At 40.1% G+C, this 18,988-nt stretch overlaps 4 protein-coding genes across 29 annotated transcripts in view; 2 read left to right on the forward strand and 2 right to left on the reverse strand.

The window, feature by feature from the left end:
* Positions 1-1,421, forward strand: part of alkbh7 (alkB homolog 7) — a 4,581-nt gene extending 3,160 nt beyond the window's left edge. The window contains exons 2-6 of one of the 3 annotated variants that reach the window (XR_004335413.1): positions 277-450; positions 565-689; positions 813-961; positions 1,009-1,034; positions 1,103-1,421. Coding sequence is in view for 2 of the 3 variants with exons in the window: in XM_032538073.1 (XP_032393964.1) it covers positions 277-450; positions 565-689; positions 813-933 (420 nt within the window). In the remaining variant the exon portion in view is untranslated. Of the gene's footprint in view, positions 1-276; positions 451-564; positions 690-812 lie in introns of all 3 variants that reach the window. The other 2 variants (XM_032538073.1, XM_032538072.1) reach the window with 2 other exon arrangements.
* Positions 1-4,421, reverse strand: part of cacna1aa (calcium channel, voltage-dependent, P/Q type, alpha 1A subunit, a) — a 98,412-nt gene extending 93,991 nt beyond the window's left edge. For all 22 annotated transcript variants that reach the window (XM_032538057.1, XM_032538055.1, XM_032538051.1 and 19 more), the window contains exon 1: positions 4,411-4,421. The gene's annotated coding sequence lies outside the window, so the exon portion shown is untranslated. The remainder of the gene's footprint in view (positions 1-4,410) is intronic.
* LOC116703368 (GDP-L-fucose synthase) lies at positions 1,681-7,488 on the forward strand. The gene is made up of 11 exons (XM_032538071.1): positions 1,681-1,851; positions 2,039-2,214; positions 2,413-2,527; positions 2,643-2,771; positions 3,119-3,192; positions 3,725-3,858; positions 3,977-4,041; positions 4,230-4,296; positions 4,475-4,554; positions 4,889-4,988; positions 5,636-7,488. The coding sequence occupies exons 2-11, from the start codon at positions 2,060-2,062 to the stop codon at positions 5,689-5,691; spliced, it is 975 nt and encodes a 324-aa protein (XP_032393962.1). The 5' UTR covers positions 1,681-1,851; positions 2,039-2,059; the 3' UTR covers positions 5,692-7,488.
* A 620-nt stretch (positions 7,489-8,108) lies between these two features.
* Positions 8,109-15,672, reverse strand: gtf2f1 (general transcription factor IIF, polypeptide 1). Of its 3 annotated transcripts, none has more exons than XM_032538069.1 (14): positions 15,596-15,672; positions 15,051-15,109; positions 14,846-14,892; positions 14,252-14,324; positions 13,178-13,371; positions 11,876-12,046; positions 11,095-11,303; positions 10,797-10,947; positions 10,625-10,683; positions 10,180-10,314; positions 9,966-10,036; positions 9,656-9,794; positions 9,369-9,507; positions 8,109-8,714 (listed from the first exon to the last, which is right to left on the reverse strand). In XM_032538069.1, the coding sequence occupies exons 2-14, from the start codon at positions 15,060-15,062 to the stop codon at positions 8,510-8,512; spliced, it is 1,605 nt and encodes a 534-aa protein (XP_032393960.1). In that variant the 5' UTR covers positions 15,063-15,109; positions 15,596-15,672; the 3' UTR covers positions 8,109-8,509. The 3 variants fall into 3 exon arrangements, with proteins under 3 accessions (XP_032393960.1, XP_032393959.1, XP_032393961.1); XM_032538068.1 differs by having other exon boundaries at positions 15,051-15,122; positions 15,596-15,656; XM_032538070.1 differs by having other exon boundaries at positions 10,625-10,680; positions 15,051-15,122; positions 15,596-15,654.
* Between the last annotated feature and the right edge of the window lie 3,316 nt (positions 15,673-18,988).

Here is an 18,988-nt window from a genome sequence, read left to right on the forward strand (position 1 = left end):
TTAGTATGGGTGTGTAAACTTATTCAAGCCACTCTAGATGCAAGGAAATCTTTGTATTGTCCAGTTACTGGGTATAGTTGTTGCTTACGCAAATCCCTTAATAAAAATCCTGTTTCGAGAGTACTGGCTCATATTGGCAGAAATAATAAACATGAAGAAATAAACATTTCTTAGCATCATTTCAATCATTTCTCAATTCACTTACTGCAAAGTTAGAGCACAAATCTTTTAGAGATGAGAGTTACACTCACATTTGTGTTGTTTCCCTTCATTCAGGCTATTCACGGGTTCAGAGAGACTGAGCGTGTGAGGTGGGGGCCAAAGTGTGAAGAGGTCTTGAATCGTGTCCGATCAGTAGCGTTTCCTGAGGGTAGTCCACTCCTCGGGCCTGTGCACATTCTAGATCTGGACAAGACTGGGTACATCAAGCCTCACATTGACAGTGTCAAGGTATGTTTTGTCTTGTTTTTTTTCCGTCCAGACACAGAAAACTGACAATCACAAATGTTAGTTTCTAAGACCTGGGCTGTTATCCAAGGTGTGTTCTCTCTGTCTTTTTTTAAGTTCTGTGGTAGCACTATTGCTGGGTTGAGTCTCCTGTCAGACAGTATCATGCGCTTGGTGAAGGAGGATGCCACCAACGAATGGCTGGACTTGCTGCTGCCCCGGCGCTCCCTCTACATACTGAGGTACAGTGTACGCTGCACATATTTCATCATGAAGTGTGCTGTAGTTGTATCATACTCTGTAGGATACCCAGCATCCTACAGTGCAGTAATGTGTTTCATCCTGTTGTCCTCACACCCATACAGGGACCAGGCCAGATTTAACTTCACTCACCAGATCCTGAAAGACGACGAGTCTGTGTTCAATGGACAGAGAGTGCCTCGGCTGCGTCGTATCTCTGTCATCTGTCGGAACCTTCCAACGTAAAATCCACTTCCACTGGATATGGACAGAAGTTTTTCTTTGGTTCATATATTGGTATTCTATACATAAATGGTGAAGTGTCCAGGCAATTATTTAGCAGTTGAGACAATCTCCATACTGTGCTATTGAGAAATATTTATTGGGTGAAATTGCACCGGAAACTGAAGAGTACGGAACTGAACCAGCGATGGCTGATTTAAATAAACAGCAGCTTTCTACACAATATTCCAAAACAACTGTACCGTCTTGGCTGTAGTTTGAACATCATTTCAATAACTGGTCTCTTCTGAAAGGAAGTTGGCTTTAAATGTATACAATATCTGCCTATTTATACGTTTGTTGGTTCAACATTGAAAGGGAGGGAGGGTCCTTTGATTCTGAATCATGTTTTTATGTATTATCAAATCACCACTTTGGTGTGTTCCTCTACTTCTGTATAATACAGAGACCCTTGTGAATAATTTCCAAATAAAATGACAGAACTTGGATTACTTCATTCTATTCTTTATACAGTATGTACTGTAGACGGGAGCTCTTTTTCATTTTTCTTCAGTGCCCGACATACAGTATCTCAAGCTGCAGGACAACTGGAATCTTTACTTTTGCTTTTTGCCCTAACCGCATTCATGCACATATACATGATTATAAAGTTTAGTCTGATAGACATTATGACCAGTAGATGGTAGCATCTCCTACATGAATCAAAAAGCAGAGGTGTAGGAGGAGTCTCAAATTACCACACACCTAAACATTGCTCATCACTCCAAAGAGAAGAGGGGGAACAAGCAAAACAAGTAAAACAAGTTGTACTATACAAAGGATTGATGCGCTTTATTAGCAGGAACTGCCTACTACTAGGCAACACAGGTTAGGCAAACACTCAAGGTATACCTACACTTACTTCAGTCCTTTAACACAGAGGTAAGGACTTTTATGTTACTTGTATTTTTTCAGCCTAGAATCCACATTTTTGTCAATGTGATATATAAGTGTGTGTAATAATTTGGTTTACCTAGTTTTTTTTAAGAGCATATACACCACATTTATGTGGTTTAGATGTATTTGAATCATTAAACCTATTTTTTGGGTAATTTCTTTACCTCAAAAGGAGCCAGCACAGCTATTGAAGATGGGGTCAGAGATCAAAGTAGGGCCAATGCGTGTCCTGGTGACTGGTGGCTCTGGGTTGGTGGGCAAAGCCATTGAGCATGTGCTGCATCAGGAAGGTGGGAAACTGGAGGGAGAAGAATGGATCTTTATCTCTTCCAAGGATGCTGATCTTGTGTAAGCTGCTTTAATTGTACTCTTCTACCTCATGGAGCTTACAAAGAAATGTGTCTATAATTGATGCCCTCCAACACAAACACTAGAGTACAAGAATTCAAACAGGCACCCTCAGGTTAAAATGTCCTTTTTTCAAGCCTGTATATTTTTCCAATTGCTATCCAATTTTAAATAAATGTGGTGTTACAACACAAACAGAGACGTTGATCAGACCAGGGCTGTGTTTGAGAAGTATCGTCCCACCCATGTCATCCATCTGGCTGCAAAAGTTGGAGGACTCTATCTACACATGAAGGAGAATCTGCACTTTTTGGTGAGATAATGAATGACATTGTGACTCTATATACTGTAAAAGTGGGGTTAATGGAAACATATCTACAGTCTTTAAATTGTAATGGCCAGTCTGTGACAGTCTGAAACCTTTACAGAGAGCCAACATCAAAATCAATGACAACGTCCTACAAACAGCCCACGAGATGGGTGTCACCAAGGTTGTGTCTTGCCTGTCCAGTTGCATCTTCCCTGACAAAACCACATACCCTATCAATGAGACCATGGTAAACCTTTTCATTTATTTTTTTAAACATGTTTACTCAGTGTGGGTCATCTGAACTTTTTAGCAACACACTACCTATTTACTTATTCGTCTTTTTTTGTTTTGTTTCAAGCTTAAATTCAGGGGGATTTGTTGGTTATAAGATGGACTTTCAATGGAGATATTTTGTTAAAAGTGGTATTGTCTTATTGTAAATGAAAATAAATGAAATATGATGACAAAAAATGAAAGCAATTATCAGGTACAAAGCTGCTACAGAGCTAGGAAATTAAGTGGAAATATTATAACTTTGTAAAAAGGGCATCAATTTAACTATCTGTGTTGTACTCTATCTTTAAACTCTCATAGATACACAATGGATCACCCCATAGCTCCAATTTTGGATACTCGTATGCTAAACGGATGATTGACGTTCAGAACAGGTAAGCAGTTGTGCAGTGCAAACAGGGGTGTGGTGTAGACATGTGAATGACATGACTTCATCCTCAACAAAGAGCTGCGGAGGCAGCACTCGATCAGGCAAATAGTTTCTGTTTGTCTTTTGTTGCTTATATTTAACTTATTGCTTGACCTTTATCCCAAAATGCCATCTACTGCTCTGTTACTGTGAAAACATCTTGAGTAATACACTGAGCCAAGTGTTAAGTCAGTCAGTTAAGACACAGTTCAATTTGTGAGTGTCACAAAGCACAATGGGCTTTAGTAGGGATCTAGGGATTTAGATCTAGGATCTAGAGGGATCTAGGGAGTTTCTACTTAAAGATGCCAAGTCATGAAAACTTAACAATGTTCACTGTTGAAGGTGGGAAGTTGAAAGAGAGAATTGTGTTGTGACACGTCCATACATTTGAGCTACTGAGGGGAGAAAACAAACATGAAAGCCTGCAGAAAAGTGTTTTTCTGTGTTACAGTACGTCTGATCGTAACTCTGTTTGTGTGTCTGTGTGTTGACAGGGCATATTTTCAGCAGTATGGTCACCATTACACAGCAGTCATCCCGACCAATGTGTTTGGTCCCTATGACAACTTCAACATAGAAAATGGTCATGTGCTGTCGGCACTAATGAACAAGACATACAAGGCCAAAAGTGATTAACTCAGGCATCTTGATACACATACACACACATACTACAAGCAGTGAATAACACATGCAAACACAGACAATACACAGCTCATAGAGTCTACTTTTTCATGTCTCTCTCACAGAAGAAGGAACTGCTGTGAATGTCTGTGGCTCTGGAGCACCTAGGAGACAGTTCATCTACTCTCTGGTATGAGTATCAATATATACTACCCAAATATATTACTTTATATATGTGCACTTGTATGAAAATGTCATTGCATACTGTAACTATCTCTGCAAAATGCATGTCTGACTGTATTAAGATAAAATGAGCATGATAACAAGCTTACATGTCAGCTGAGAAAACCTAGTCCCATTGGCTGTGTTTACTTTCAGGATTTGGGTCGTCTAATCATTTGGGCGCTGAGAGAATATGAAGAAATTGAACCTATTATCCTCTCTGGTGAGTACAATGCTGAGCTCACCTTTAGCAAGCCTTCTAAAGCACTTTGAGGTGTCTTTGTGATTGTGTTGTATGCCAAAGAGGGGGATATGGGGAAAGATATTGCTTAAAAACAGTGGTGTGGGACACAGTCCCTGTATGCACAGTTCACTCATTCACTTTTTATTGTGGATTTCAGTGGGTGAAGAAGATGAAATCTCAATCAAAGATGCCATGGACTTGATTACAAAGGCTCTGGACTTCAAAGGCAAAATAGATGTATCCTTTCAACACTGCCCAGTTTATTGTATTAAGAACTGTGTGCATCTATGGTTTTACTTCTGGAATGCTTTTGCGCGTATTTCCTACTGTTAAGAGATTCTTTACAAAAGTTCCAAAAGGAGTTACTGGCTTAAAACCAAACATGTAAGCAGATATTGCCAAAATGATGAGTTTCAGTCTCTTTTTCTGAAGCAATTCAATTGTTGTTCTTGAGCAACCACTTTCTGGGAGGATGTGTTTTTCCAAATACATTTTTTTTGTTATTCAAATGTTACTATTCTGCATGTAGCACAGAGGCAAAAACCGGTCTACCCTTGACCCCTAACATCAGTTTGACACCACCCTGTCAGATGGACAGATGAAGAAGACAGCCAGCAATGCCAAACTAAGACGCTACCTTCCCAACTTCCCCTTCACACCTCTTAAAGACGGTCAGAGTTCACTGTACTTTTTTTTTTAAATCATTACGAAGTAAAAGTATTGTGGTTGCTTTAGCCCTTGTCAATTTTAATGTAGTAGACACATTTCCCATGTTGTTGCGTCCCTCAGAGCAGCCCAGTGTCATGGCAGTTTGTGAAATGTTCACGTTAAAAAATTGTGACATGTACACAAATCAATAAATCAAAATAACGGGACCATGTCACGAACTAGCGTGAGACCGGGTTGCTAGAACCCTTTTTCTCTCATGTTCCGACTGGACCAATTTGGGAATTATTAAGTTCCTCTGGTCACAGTTCCTGTAACTCTTTCAGCTCCTACTTCAGGGCAGGGTCATTTCCCTTTTCTGGATAGTGGTGGTTAGATGGCTGTGTTTTAATAACTAAAGGTCAGTTCCTATGACCATTTGGCCAGTGTGAATGCAAATGGAAAACGGTTTTGGGGGAGAGTAGTTAGAAGAGGACTGTTCCTATAACTTTCCTTTCATTCCTGTAACTGCTTGGTCGGAAAAAGGCTAATTTGTTTGCCTTGGTGCAAGATTAGTCTGCTTTTCAAAAAACAAATGAGAGCTTACAATGAATATTTGCATGCACCCTCAGCTTGGTGAAGCTGATTTTTTTTCCCCTCTTTCTTCTTCTAGGTATAAAGATGACCTGCGACTGGTTCGAAGCCAACTATGACATTGCCCGGACGTGAAGTGACCAAACACTGAGCTGAAACACACTAATCTCTGGTTCTGGTGTCAAGCAAGTTGCAATATTGTATTGGTTTATACAGTGCCGCATTAAACAATGCTTAACATATTCTCTAGTGTATGTCTCTAAGGAATTTTACATTAAGGTATTATTAGATGGTCATTTTAGCAACTCTTATCTTAAAATTCAAATGAAACTGTTTCATTTTTTAGATTAATTTATAATGAGTCTAAGAAATAAGGACCATTATCTAATAATCAAATAGAAACAATGTACTCATCATCCCAAACAGTCCCAGAGTAATCCCTCCCTCCCTTATATGCAAATAAGGAATAGCTTGCTATACAAAGTACATACAAATGGCTGTGAACTGAACACCATCCCTCCAAAAGTGCTCATGCACAATTCTACACACACACACGCAGGCTACTACAAAAATCTGTTAACAAACCTTACTTCATTTTTGCAAATTACCAAGATTTCAAATCCTATTTTAGTTTTTTTCTATAAAGTATCTTTACCAAAAAAAAAAAAAATGTGTATTGAATTTTCATACACTAGTGTTGATAAAATCAGTTTGAAATAGCTGGGACAGCTGTTTACAGATACATGTGCCGACATGGACATGGACTGGAAATTTAAGGTAATTTAACTTGAACATCAACAGCTTTATTGGCCCATCACAGACTGTGGCAATCGGGAAAAAACAAGGCACTTCTGAACTTGTTCAGGCATTCCTGACACTCAGATCTTCCAGTAGGCTTTAACTGCACCCATAAACTGTAGCTGTTTGTTAGTCTCTAATGCAATGTCACGGTGCCAATTTTTTTTCTGGGTTTTAGTGCAAATCGGTGGGTTATTTTTAATATAAATATAGAGTGTGACCAGTTTGATTATATTTCACAGTTTAATGTGTTCTCTACCTTAAAGACTCATCACTCAATGAAACAGAGCAGATCTATATGAATGAGGTTGTTAGCAGGGATCAACCTGTGTGTGTGTATTTACTGGGCTTTTTATTTTTGACTCTGCTATATGCACTTTATTTCAGTCATTCTCTGATCTGTTAGTGGTGCACTCAGGTTTTACCACACCCATCAACATGTTAAACGTTTGTATCATGTCTTTTTGTTCCAATGCAATGTTGTATTACTGGTTTGCCTACTTCTGACGGGGAGCGTTATGTTCCTTGTTAGGGTGGTACGCAGGGAGTTTTTGCTTAAACAAATTAGTTACAGTGTGCCAATGCTGAAACACAAATGTCAGATGCTGCTGAGTTAACCACTGTGGCTCTCTGAATTTTAAAAGCTGTATAGTTGGATTGATTGTTTATGCACAGAAATTACAGTACATCTTTATGATAATGTGTGAAGCTTAAAAAAAACTAAAGCTGTTATCCAAATAAAATACTGTGTTTGCCAAGTGCTGTGGAAAACAACAGTAATAATATACCACTATTGTCCTGTGTTACTCTCTAGTTGTATCCATCATTTCTACTGCACACACTGATTGAAGTCTGATTTAATTCAGAGTGTAATGTGATAATGTGGTTTAAACAAAAATTGGCCTTGATTTTGGAAAGTGTTTGACTATTGTAAGGATGATTTCTCCTTAAAATTCAGTTTATCATCAAATGGTCATAGTATTTTCAACCTATGATAATAAGCGATGCTGTGTTTGCAACCTGCAGTATAGGGCAAACACAGAAAACATAAAAATCACCTGTCAAAACCATGCAACAGTGGAAATAATCAGGCCATGTTTCATACAACGTGAATACAGCGTGAACTGTTTGCTAAGACTACATTTCATGTGCTTGACTGATTTACGGTACAGTTCTGTTGAAATGTGCCACTATTTATCCAAAGGGTGTAACTGGGAATGATTATGCAATGTCCTGGTAACTTCCAAAAATTCAACTTTTAACAAAATATTTGCATTTAAAAGGTCTACCTACTAACCCTTGATTCCACCTGAATTTAAGCTTGAAACAACTATAATGTGACTAATACGTTTGTTTTATTGCTAATAAGTTCAGAAGAACTACACTGAATAAACATCAAAAAAAGTTGACCATGGTCTCATCGATAGGGTATGTGGTTTTGTCAGGGAAGCTGCAACTGGACAGGCAAGACACGTGCTTCCGCGCACTAACCTCCCCCACCCTCAAATCCTTCTTGTCGGTTATTGGCTGGAACGCGGTTTGTGTATGCTTCATGGTGCATGTGGGCACAGGCTGTCTACAGAGACTTTTTACAGTGTGTTCTGGGGACAGGCAGCTTGTGGACAGTGAGGATATGTTTGCTGTATGTGACAACAAATGTTGTAGCCTAAAACACACGTGACATCACTTAGAGCACCTTTAAAAAGTATTTTTTGAAACCAAATATACTGAGTGTCTGAGGGATTACACAGCGACAGATGTTTAAATTTTATTGGAAAAAATTCTACCTCAAAAAAGCACTCTTTTTTCATACATTAAGTTCTAGATTCAAATTATCACACATGGAGAAAAACTAAGCTATCCAGTTGTTTTTCACTCAACAATAACAAGACTTCTATTATTTAATGTGAAATTTCAGGGCATGAAAAACAAATGCAGGAGGCTTGACAAAATACTTTTTGATAAATGCCACCTGTGAAGACAGTTTCGACTTCAGATCCTGGGGCGTGTCACAGGACAACTGGTTTAAATCAGACACAAGACCTCTCCTCCAGGGGGTTTCATGGTTTTCTGACCAAAGAGGTACATTTCAGCCCTGCCCCCCTCCCTTCTCCATCCTTTCCAACCATAGCACTCAGTACCTCTCTTCCACCGGTTACTCAGTGAGGTAGAAGTGCATTTTATCATTTACGTTCTTGCGCTCCGGATTGAGACGCTTCAGGATCTGTGCCAGCACGTTGACAGTCTGCTCACTGCTCAAACCTGTGCGCTTGGTCTGGAACTTCTTCAGCAGGTCTTTGGTGGTCATCGGTTTACGGATGAGGTAACGCCGGACCGCTTCCTCAGTTAGCTGCACATCACTATGGAGTAGACAAATTGAAAAAAAGAACACAGTTTTTACCCAGTTCACAAAAACCCAGTTAATGTTGACCTTACACCAAACGACTTCTCAAGCGATTACACTGTCGCAGATCAAACAGGTTTGATATTATCGTAAGTTGAAGTCATGGTAGTGAAGGTAAATCAAGTGAACATTATCAACAACAAATGGTTGCAGTCCCTCCAGCACCAAGCAGGAAGCAGCAAACCAGGTAAAGCCAGTGTTGTGTGTGGTTGCTATAGCGCCGCAATAAGCTAAAACCTAAAGAGGGAAAATTGCCGGATAAACCCAGACTTCCGGGTAATGCTGCCATTCATCTGCATGTACGGCAGGACAGAAAAATCGGTTACCAGCTAACACTAGGGGGAGCTAGCTAGCTTGGTTGCCTTTTCCAAGACAAATCTAGTTGTAGTCTTGCAATGTGTGAAGTTCCCCAGTCTTTACATTTCATGACTTTAATGTTAGATGTGAGATGATCGTCTTTAGATGTAAGATGGAGTCAGGCTGTAGTCTTTTCAAAGTCTTGCAGTGTATGGTCGGCATAAACTATATTTTATATTTACCATTTTCCCAGGACTTTCAGAATAATTAAATCATTTAATATTTCTTGGAAGCCTAAAATGAAGAAAAGTACCTTGAGCTAGGAGTGGATTTGCCTGACGGGGGTTGAGGCGTACTCTTCCCAGAGGGAACAGGGCTCTGACTGCTGGGCTCCATCTTCAGTCTTTTGGCAGCGGGTGAGTCAGTGCTAGGACCCAGAGTCGGTCTCTTACCTGTGAGAAAGAGAGATTTAGTTGAATTGGAGGAATACTGCGAGTCTTCAGTTACAGAGTTGATGGCCACTTTTGAAAGTTTCACATGAATACATCAGTATGTTATGTGTCTTATTTCATTATAATGAACTGGTGTATGAGCAAACACCTTGCTCTAGCTTGCTGGCAGCAGCACTGAGTGTATTGGAGGTGGAGGCAGAGTCTATGGATGGTGTCCCGGGGCGACTGCCAGTCCTGGAGCTGCCCGCAGAGCCACGTCCTCCACGTTTAGGAGGCGTGCGCTTCTTCTGAGAAAGGGAAAATTAGACATTTGATGAGAACAACGAAAAAAAAAATATTGATCATATTCATCATTTTACTAGAACTGTGATCTACACAATTTTGACTCACAGTAACTGATCATCATGTTACTTATGATCAAGTGGAAGGGGATAACACAAAAACAATTTTTTTTTTACCATGAACAGAGCGGAGGCTGTCTCTCCCTCGATGTCACTGTCGTCGGAGCTTTCCGACTCGCCGCTGCTGTCTGTGACACATGAGACCATACGACCCAACATCATATCACTTGTCTTTATGTATCAAGCAGAAGGGAGAGTCATTGCAAATAATAAAAACCTCATTAAAGAATGCATTTAGTCAAACCCTCATCCGTGTCGCCATGAGGTCTACCTTTTTTCTTCTTCTTTTCCGGTTGGACCGGGGTTTTCTTTCCTTCCTCTTCTTCTTCCTCCTCATCTTTTGCTTCCTCTTCATTCTGTTTCTCCTCCTCACTCTCTTCCTCACTTTCAGACGCCTCATCGATCCCTATACAGGACAAACATTTGGAAAGCAAACAGTCTCAATGCCAATCGTTCATTCAGTCAAGCCAATGGGCCAAAAACACTGAAATGCACTAAAATACATGTTTGCTGACAATTTAAGTACATTTAGAGAATATTATACATACATACATACATACATACATACACGTGAAATCCCTACTAGCCAAACTTATAGCCTAGTGATGAAGCTCTACATTTTATTGTGTACTTTCAACATGCATTAAGTCATTATGTCTTCTTTTTTGTATTCAATAATTAATAGAGCAGTAGTGTTCAACGGCACAAGGTCTTACCTTTGGGGTGGTGCTCCCCTTTGCTGGACTTTCCCTTTTCAAGCTCTTCGTCTGAACTGCTTTTGAAAAACAGAAGTACATGCTAGGAAAAGAAGAAACACAACCAGCAAAAACATGTATATAATTTCCACAAATATGGAGTCTTTGTGTGCCACGCCGTGATGGATCTGACCTGCTTTCATCGGACATGTAATCCACCTCTAGACCCTCGTAGTCACCGTCATCGCTGTCCTCCAAGGCCTCTTTGTCACTGCTCTTTCTCTTCTTCTTCTTTGCTTTACCTTTCCCCGTGGCTTTTTTCGCCTTTGTCTTGCCCTCTCCATCTGTCAGGGGGTGGGAAAAAGAAAAATCACACAATCACAGAAGGAAGGGAAATGTAGATAGGTATGGCAGAAAAAAAGAACACTGAATACTGCAAAACCTGTTTTTTAGTGGCCATCTTAAATCTCGTCCTGTTTCTTTCTTCTTACCGTCCCCCATACTGCTGTCACTGTCATCGCTGCTCATCTCCAGGTCCTCTTCCAGGTCGTGAATGCGCAGGTCGCCCCCTCTCCCACCCCCCTTCTTTTTCTTCTTCCCCGACTTCTCGTTCTCATCGTCATCATCCTCACCACCACGTTCCTGCTCCCGGAAACGTCTCTGAAGCATGATGCTGAAGTGATTCACCACCTTGTTTCTTCTGTAAAACGAGGGGAATTTCTGATATTAAATAGTCCGTTCCATTTGTACTCTGAAGTTGGATTATCCAAGGTCAAAGTCGGAAACACGCCCCCCCAACCTCGGATTGCCGAGCTCGGACAACCTCCGAGTACCCCGAGCTCAGAATCCAACATTGAGGCATCAAGAATTGTGAAAGCTGTAGTAATACAGTTATTAGCACTTTTGTCTTATTTGTGTCTCACTAAAATCAATTGTGCACACAGTGCTGTCCAACTTCTATCTGTGGACATACAGTACGTTGTCACGCTGTTTGTATCCACAAAAAACAGCGTACTGCGTTGTTATCAACTGGTATGGCTAACAATGGCTAACCTGGCTAGAGATAACCCCATAATTAAGAATCTGACTTATAAATGGACTGCATTCAAGTCCGGTGTGACATCGTTCCCAGCTCCAGCTTTCGAGTTCCAAGGTAAATGGACGAACTATAAGTGTTTGACAAACTTGCACCAGTTGAGTAAGCTAAGTACTTATATAGCTTTTCTTCTTTACTACACACAACTGTCCCTCCCTGTTCCTCCCCTTTCTTACCTGCCCCACTCCTCCTCAGCCTCCTCAGCAGTGAGAGTTCGGTGCTTGAACTGCGGTGTAAAGTTGTACCAGCCGTGGACAGGGAAAGCCTCAAAGGCTCCATCGGGACACTGTGTAAAGATGTAGTAGGATGCATTTTCTGTAACACCGCCCTTCTTCAGACCTCTGAACCTGTACACAGACCGAGGGAGAGAATAGTTGTATTGTAAACGGTAGGGTTCCCTTGTCTGGCCTGCATTAGTCTATATCCACAACCTTCCACTTCTGAGATTGCTCTGTCGCCGTATGTCCTTCTCGGCCAGATGTCCGTTACCTTACACTTTCTTTGGCTTGGAATTGTCTGGTGAATTTATGAGGACTATGGTTAACTGCTCCTCAGATCTCTGCAGGGTAAATCCAGACAGCTAGCTAGACTATCTGTCCAATTTGAGTGTTCTCTTGCACGACTAAACCTACTTCTGAACAAGTTCCTTTACAAGGTTATTTTGCAGCAGCTCCGGGGCCCGGCACTTAGCCAGCCCATGACAATTGTGATTAGTTTAAATAAATGCCAATACAACAGAGCACGTTTTTCTCCCTTCCCAGAATGCTGTGTGGACTAGCCTGACCCTCTTTTGCAGCGCTGTGGAGGAAGGTCTGGCAATGTCAGACTAGGCCCGCATATACAGTCTCATGGAGATACATTTTTTTTTATAAATGTAGGTATTATGAACTGACTTTAAAAAGTACAAAGAACACATTTTAGCCGTGCAAGGGCTTTTCAAAAGGTCCCATGATGGTGCTCTTTGGATGCTTTTATATAGGCCTTAGTGGTTGGGTGTTTTGCTCGTTTGAAAGCCATGATGTCTCTCTCTCTCATGGGTGGGCCAAATTCTCTGGGCGGGGATACAGAGAAAGGGGAGGTGACCTTGCACCTTACGACCTCATAAGGGACAAGATTCCAGATTGGCCCATCTGAGCTTTCACTTTCTCAAAGGAAGAGCAGGATACCCAGGGCTCGGTTTACACCTATCGACATGTCTAGCCACTGGGGGACCATAGGTGGGCTAAGAGAATTAATGTTAAAAAACCTCAAAGTGAAATTGTCATGCCATGGGACCTTTAAAACATAACTTCATATTTCCTAAGATACCAGGTAGTTGGCTGAGAGATTTGTGTAATTAATAGCTCAAACAAAAACACGTCAGTTTCAGCTACTTAATGAATATGTGTGTGTTCCACTGGACCTAACAGGTTCAAAGAGAGATATGTTAGTGAAAATGAGAGTGAATCAGAACACAAAATAAAGAGTTTTCTGCCCACCTCTTGCCGGCCTTGCCATTGACCTTGAGAATCCAGGGCTGGTCCTCCCCTTTGAACTCACGTGTCACAATACCATACTTCTTCCGCCGTGCTTCCTCGCGGTGCTTTTTGCCAAACTCACTGCCAGCCGCGCCTTCCGCTGACTCTTCCTCCCCATATATCCGCCGAGCACTCATGTCTCTTTCCATGCGAGCCTGAGGAGGGAGATGTTTAGAAGTGTAAAACCAGAAGATCAGGTTCCGGTTACTTTGTTGGTGCCCGTATGTAAACTAGGTTTACAGTCTAAGAGGCAGGACATCCTTAAAACTTTGTAGACCAACACATAACATGCAACACACAAAAAACATTAAAAATAGACAGTAGAGTAGCAGTAACAGTACAAAACCACATTGTCTTGTGCAGTTATATGCAGAAATTCTACAGCTAGTACATGACCAAGGTGCTTGTGCGTTGTACACAAGTCATTCTACAATTTCTTAAACAGAGTGATTGCCACTGGAACAAATCTATTTTTAAATCTTGTAGTTTTGCAACCTGGGACTATTAGCCTCCATCCAAAGGGAAATACTGGAACTCCCTATTCAAATGGTGTAGATGGCCATAGCTATCCGCTGTAGTTGGTTAGGATACAGGGATGTGGAGTACAACTGGAACTCACCAGTCAGCTTACTTGACCATCTTACAAATTGATTTAGGAAATTCTTGTGTTTAACTGAAACACACCCAAACCATGACACTAAGGAGAAAGATGTGATGGATTTGATTAAGGCATGATAAAATAATATTGTCATGGTCTTGTCTATATGAAAATGGTACAATTTTCTCAAGCAGTAGACGTTGTCTTTTTTGTTGTTGTTATTGGTAATATGGCTTCTAACTTAAGTTACTCATCTTAGACTTCAGAACATCTGTATTATTATTATTATTATTATTATTATATCTCCCTATGTGTTCTTTCTAGGGTAATAAGACTGCTTGTCACTTCTCTCCCAGTACTGACTCGGTGCCCCACCTAACAGGGAGTGCAGCTAAAACCATCCGTCATGTATCTTTAATTCCTGACATGAAGCCCACCTGTGTCCAAGTTGAACAGTTGACTCTGTCTCCTGAATTGAAAGCCATGATGTTGTACTTCTTACTGGTGTTTCTATAGGACAGACAAACAGAAATGCAAACAAAAAGTAGTTATCTTAACCTTCTATTGAGAGTCTCAGGAAAAGTTGCCAGATCATGTATAATTAAATGCTAATGCCGATACACAACTAGGCTACATACCTATTAACACGCTACAGTATAAGCAATTCATCAAGCATAAATCCCATAAATCAATTTCTACTTGTAAAGGCACATTTCAGCATCCACATCAGGGAAAAGGGCTTCAATAAAGGTTAGTACATAGTACATGCTGCACAGATACAACCATTTAATGGACAGTCGCACATAAACTGCAAGTGAAGTTTTGGAGTAATCAATACATTTTTTTGCAAATGTTTGCATGAAGAAGTAGTTCTGAAAGCCTTGTTTTATTTTTACTTCTTTTCGCAAACCCATGTGTACACTGATGAACACAACAGCCCTGCAAGAAAGTGCCAGATCAATAAACACAGTGAGAAGGCGTTTCCAGACACTTTTTTTGTGGATCTTTACATGTCAGTCCATGTTACTCACTTGGGGACTCGCACCGTGTATTCTGTGGCTGAGGAACTGCTGCCCCCCTGTAAAGAAAACAGATGCAGGTTTTATTTGGGAGGGCATTGTGTCAGCAGCAGCAATTTGTTTTATTATTTATTATTGTTTTATATGATGACAATTCAGTGGCAGGGATAAAAGGGAGATTTGGGGTTTTGCACTTTAGAAGAGAGTGAAAACTTACCAGAGAAGTCATGGTTGGTCGTCTCTCGGGATTGATTACACATCAACAGTTGCTTCAGACTAGTTGGGTACAGTATAAAAAAGAAGAGTTTCATAAATTAACCAGAGGCCGTAGCGCTTATTCGTCACAAATATGTTGTTTGCAATAGAAAGTGCAGCATCCCATTTGTTGGGAATTCCCGTGAGTTAGCTCCACTGAGCGAGCCGATAACGCCACATTAAATGGAATCTCCGTTAGGGTTAACCAGCTCTACATTAATTATACCAAAGTGAAACGCAACACAAGACTAGATAACGCCCTACACTGAGCCGTACTGTTTCTTTTGTTTTGTAATGTTACCGTTAATGCTAGCACCTGATGCTATATTATAAACAGCATCAACACGCTTAGCAATAGCAAGCCGTTTTAGCTGCAGTCTGTTGGAGAGTGCTAACGGTAACCGTAAACTACAGCTTCAAACTCACGTGGCGTGTATGTGAAAGGGACACGCATATATACAGAAACCAAGATATTGAACACAAAATATCTGCATCTGGATTACCCACAGATAGTTAGATACCCGGTACGCATCGGTACGTACTTGTCCCGGTTTTATAAATAGGCGATAGGAAACGTAGACTAGCAACGTTGGTTCCTAGTAGCCATCTCTATCCGTCCTATCCGTTTAGCTCATGGGGGCTCTACCACATGCAAAACACCATAATTGTGAACGCTATAGCAATGAAGATGCCCATTTTATATTAATTTAGTGGCTCTATTGTAGTACTGTGTTGTAAGTATTAACCGGAAATGTTACTATGACTACGGTGATCGTCTCTAGCAGAGGCCATTCAACTTTTTTTTCTTTCAATAAATGCACTGAGAACATTTGCAGGAAGGCTTCATACAAACGAAGACACATCCACACACAAACACATTAAATAAATAAACAAATCATACCCCAGGGAGTCTACAAATACTGATAATACTTTAATACTGAACAGTGAATTATATTCTTGTATTTTATTTCATATTTTTATATTAAACTTGTGTTCGTTAATATCTTGTTTTTAATCCCTTGCTCTTTGCTTTTAAGAGCTTCAAAGACCAAACTTGTCTCTATATGGTATATTCTCTATTAAACAGTATGGATATAAGGATTAGTATGTCTTTTTGGAATAAAGCCCTGATTGTTTTATTGTGACTGACACTCCGCATAGAATGAACTCCCCACATCAGTAGGCCTTTCAGATTTTGAAAATCAATATTGAAAGTCAGTGACCATGGGAAATTAAGCCCCCCCAGCAACACTCTGATTCCAGAAGGAATTGCATCTAAGACAATTGCGTACCGGTGCTTGTATGCAAATTTGTAATTCCTGAAAAAAAACCAAATCAATTAATTGATAGTTTGTTTTCAAGAATTAGCCTACCAGAAAAAAATTTAAATTTGTTTTTGTAGATACTGATTTTATTATGTAAAATGTATATGAGGTGAGAAGTCATGTTTAAATTAACACTGGAGGCTCTGGCTACTGCATTCGGGATGTAATGAAAACGTGTTCTCGTTTATTGGCATTACTTGTACCAATCACAGTCGTCTTGGGTGCACCATAGCACCTATGGACCCGAGAAAAGCGTGTGAGAAAAGCATGGAGAAAAACCGTGGTGCTGCTGCAAAATAGGCTCGGGAGGAACTTGTTTTGGTGGAATATGTGTTGCTACGTTAAGTTGTTCTAGTCGTGCAACATAAAACTCAGATTGGACAGATAGGCTAGCTAGTTTGGGTATACCCTGCAGCAATCTAAAGGGCAGTTAACCATAGTCTGCATAAATCAACCAGAGTTTAAAATCCAAACACAAAGGAAGCCAAAGGCATCGGATATCTGGCCTAAATGACTGAAATCCAGTAGGCTATAGTAAAATCATAGACAGTTACAGAAGTGTGAAATCTGCGAAATCCAGCGGATTTTTTGTCGGCAATGTAACAATCCCGGAAGTAGAACGTCAAGGATAATTTAAACCATGTTTAAAAATATTAAAAATTGTTTAACAGGACAAACCCCCTTGATATGGTGAATAGTGATAAAATGGGACACTTTCCAAAAATGTACCTTCTCTGTCATTGTTACTTTTTATCCAAATGTCTCAGCCCCTCATATGATAGCCTACTATTCTAAATAGCTTAAGAACACTAGCTACAATACTATAGGCTACAGCAAAAAAAGAAAGACTCATTAAACACAGGATGGATGACTCTTGTGGGACACTTAAAACCCATTCAATTCTTACTGAATGAATGAACTGGATACACAGTAGTAACCCATAGAGATACAGCAGATTTTTTCCTTTTTGGGATCATTTTCATCGCCGTTTCTGGGTTGGCAAATGTTGCTAATGTCACGGCCATCTGAGCTTGTACCCTCCTCCTTCCTTGTTTTTGTTTATTCTATTTTTTTTGGCCCGCTTTAGATTTTTGGTTGTTTTTTAGACAATGTATGAAAAATGTTCATCACTGGTTAGGTAGTAAGCTTGGATGCCTCTCTTAAATGGCTGTTCTAGTTTGCCAGTAACACAATAAACTGGGACAGCATCAAAATTGCATAAAATTAAAAATGAAGACTGATAAAATAAAATGATAAAAAGCCATAAACAATATAACAATGACATGCATCTGTTTTGATTATAACCTAAAACTATTTGCTTCAGAACCCTTTTATTGTACTTTCCATCTCGGTTCTGTGGGAAGTTGTCTGAATGTGAATTGAAGCCACATAACCTCATTTTTTAATCTCATACTTTATAATGAACTCAGTGTTGATTAAGGTTAACTGTCAAACTTTACCCATTGTCTCATTTTACCACTATTCTATCCTGTCATCTCGTTTTCAAGGGGGTCCCAACATATTACACAAATGTAACAACAGAGGAGTAAAATTAAATAAAATAAAAATACAATTAGCTAAATGAGAACGTACAGTAAAAAGTTAATAAGTCAACAGTGGAATGTAATAACAGTGGCAGTTCATCTTGAAGTGAGCAGAAACCAACTAGTGAAATTGACATTGTTTTAACAAACGAGAGACCAAGCCCAAAACCTCTACTTATAAAAAGCCACTATAAGGCTACAATACACCTAAACAAGGCGGCCCTTGGGCCACACCGGCCCAGAAGCAAATTACCCCCAAGTGACCCAGCCCGGGTATATCAGTTCCATAGAAAAGCAGAAAAAAACGAGAAAAACATGTTTAACGAGCCTACCGATAGTCTGACAGAAATTCCCACTGTAGTAGCGGGTCTTTGGCCTGCAGTAGGCCTAGGCCATGAGAATGATACACAAAACCATCTCTGGCAGTAGTGGCAACAACAGAAGACTTGTGGTAAAACCACCCATAACACAGTGCCAAAACACGTCTTTTTCAACCCTGTAACAAAATTGACAATTAAAAAACTATTGGTTTGATCCTGCTTGGACCAGAGACTATAACACAGTCGATGGCTTGGACTGAAAAATACGTTTGTTACGTTAATACGTTTCTTTTACTGCCAAATCCAAACTTCAAACCGATGTGTTTAGTTTGCAATCATTTTTTGCATTTAAATATTACAATATATGGAGGCTGCACAGTGAGAAACTCTGGTTGTTCCCGAAAACTTTGGCGATTGAGGGATCACAGGAGAAGGATGACCTATAGGATCTTACAGAGCTGTAAGATGGTGCGATCATGTAGGCTACAGGCCGAGAGAGCCACAACAAGTCAAGCTTTTCCCACATGAACTCAATAAAAAGCATTCAAATCATAATGCTGCCTGCTACCTACAGTTTCTGTTGAAGTGCAGTTTTTAGTGCACTTTTTGATGTGCATTCACATTGAAAAGGGGAACAATGAATAAGCATTGTTTTTTCATTACTTTCTTGTGTTAAATTGAAAATTGTCATAACGTGTTGGTGGCTTTACT

The sequence above is a fragment of the Etheostoma spectabile genome, chromosome 15 (assembly GCF_008692095.1).
Source record: "Etheostoma spectabile isolate EspeVRDwgs_2016 chromosome 15, UIUC_Espe_1.0, whole genome shotgun sequence".
In the NCBI taxonomy this organism is placed as follows: Eukaryota; Metazoa; Chordata; class Actinopteri; order Perciformes; family Percidae; genus Etheostoma; species Etheostoma spectabile.

Excerpts from the sequence above, each read along its gene's own strand:
- LOC116703368 (XM_032538071.1), top strand. The coding sequence starts at position 2,060 with ATGGGGTCAGAGATCAAAGTAGGGCCAATGCGTGTCCTGGTGACTGGT. Across the intron at positions 2,528-2,642 it reads AGGAGAATCTGCACTTTTTG|AGAGCCAACATCAAAATCAA; the intron begins GTGAGATAATGA and ends AAACCTTTACAG. Across the intron at positions 4,555-4,888 it reads ACTTCAAAGGCAAAATAGAT|TTTGACACCACCCTGTCAGA; the intron begins GTATCCTTTCAA and ends CCCTAACATCAG.
- gtf2f1 (XM_032538069.1), bottom strand. Across the intron at positions 12,047-13,177 it reads AATGGCAAGGCCGGCAAGAG|GTTCAGAGGTCTGAAGAAGG; the intron begins GTGGGCAGAAAA and ends GTCTGTGTACAG. Across the intron at positions 10,948-11,094 it reads TGACAGCAGTATGGGGGACG|ATGGAGAGGGCAAGACAAAG; the intron begins GTAAGAAGAAAG and ends ACCCCCTGACAG.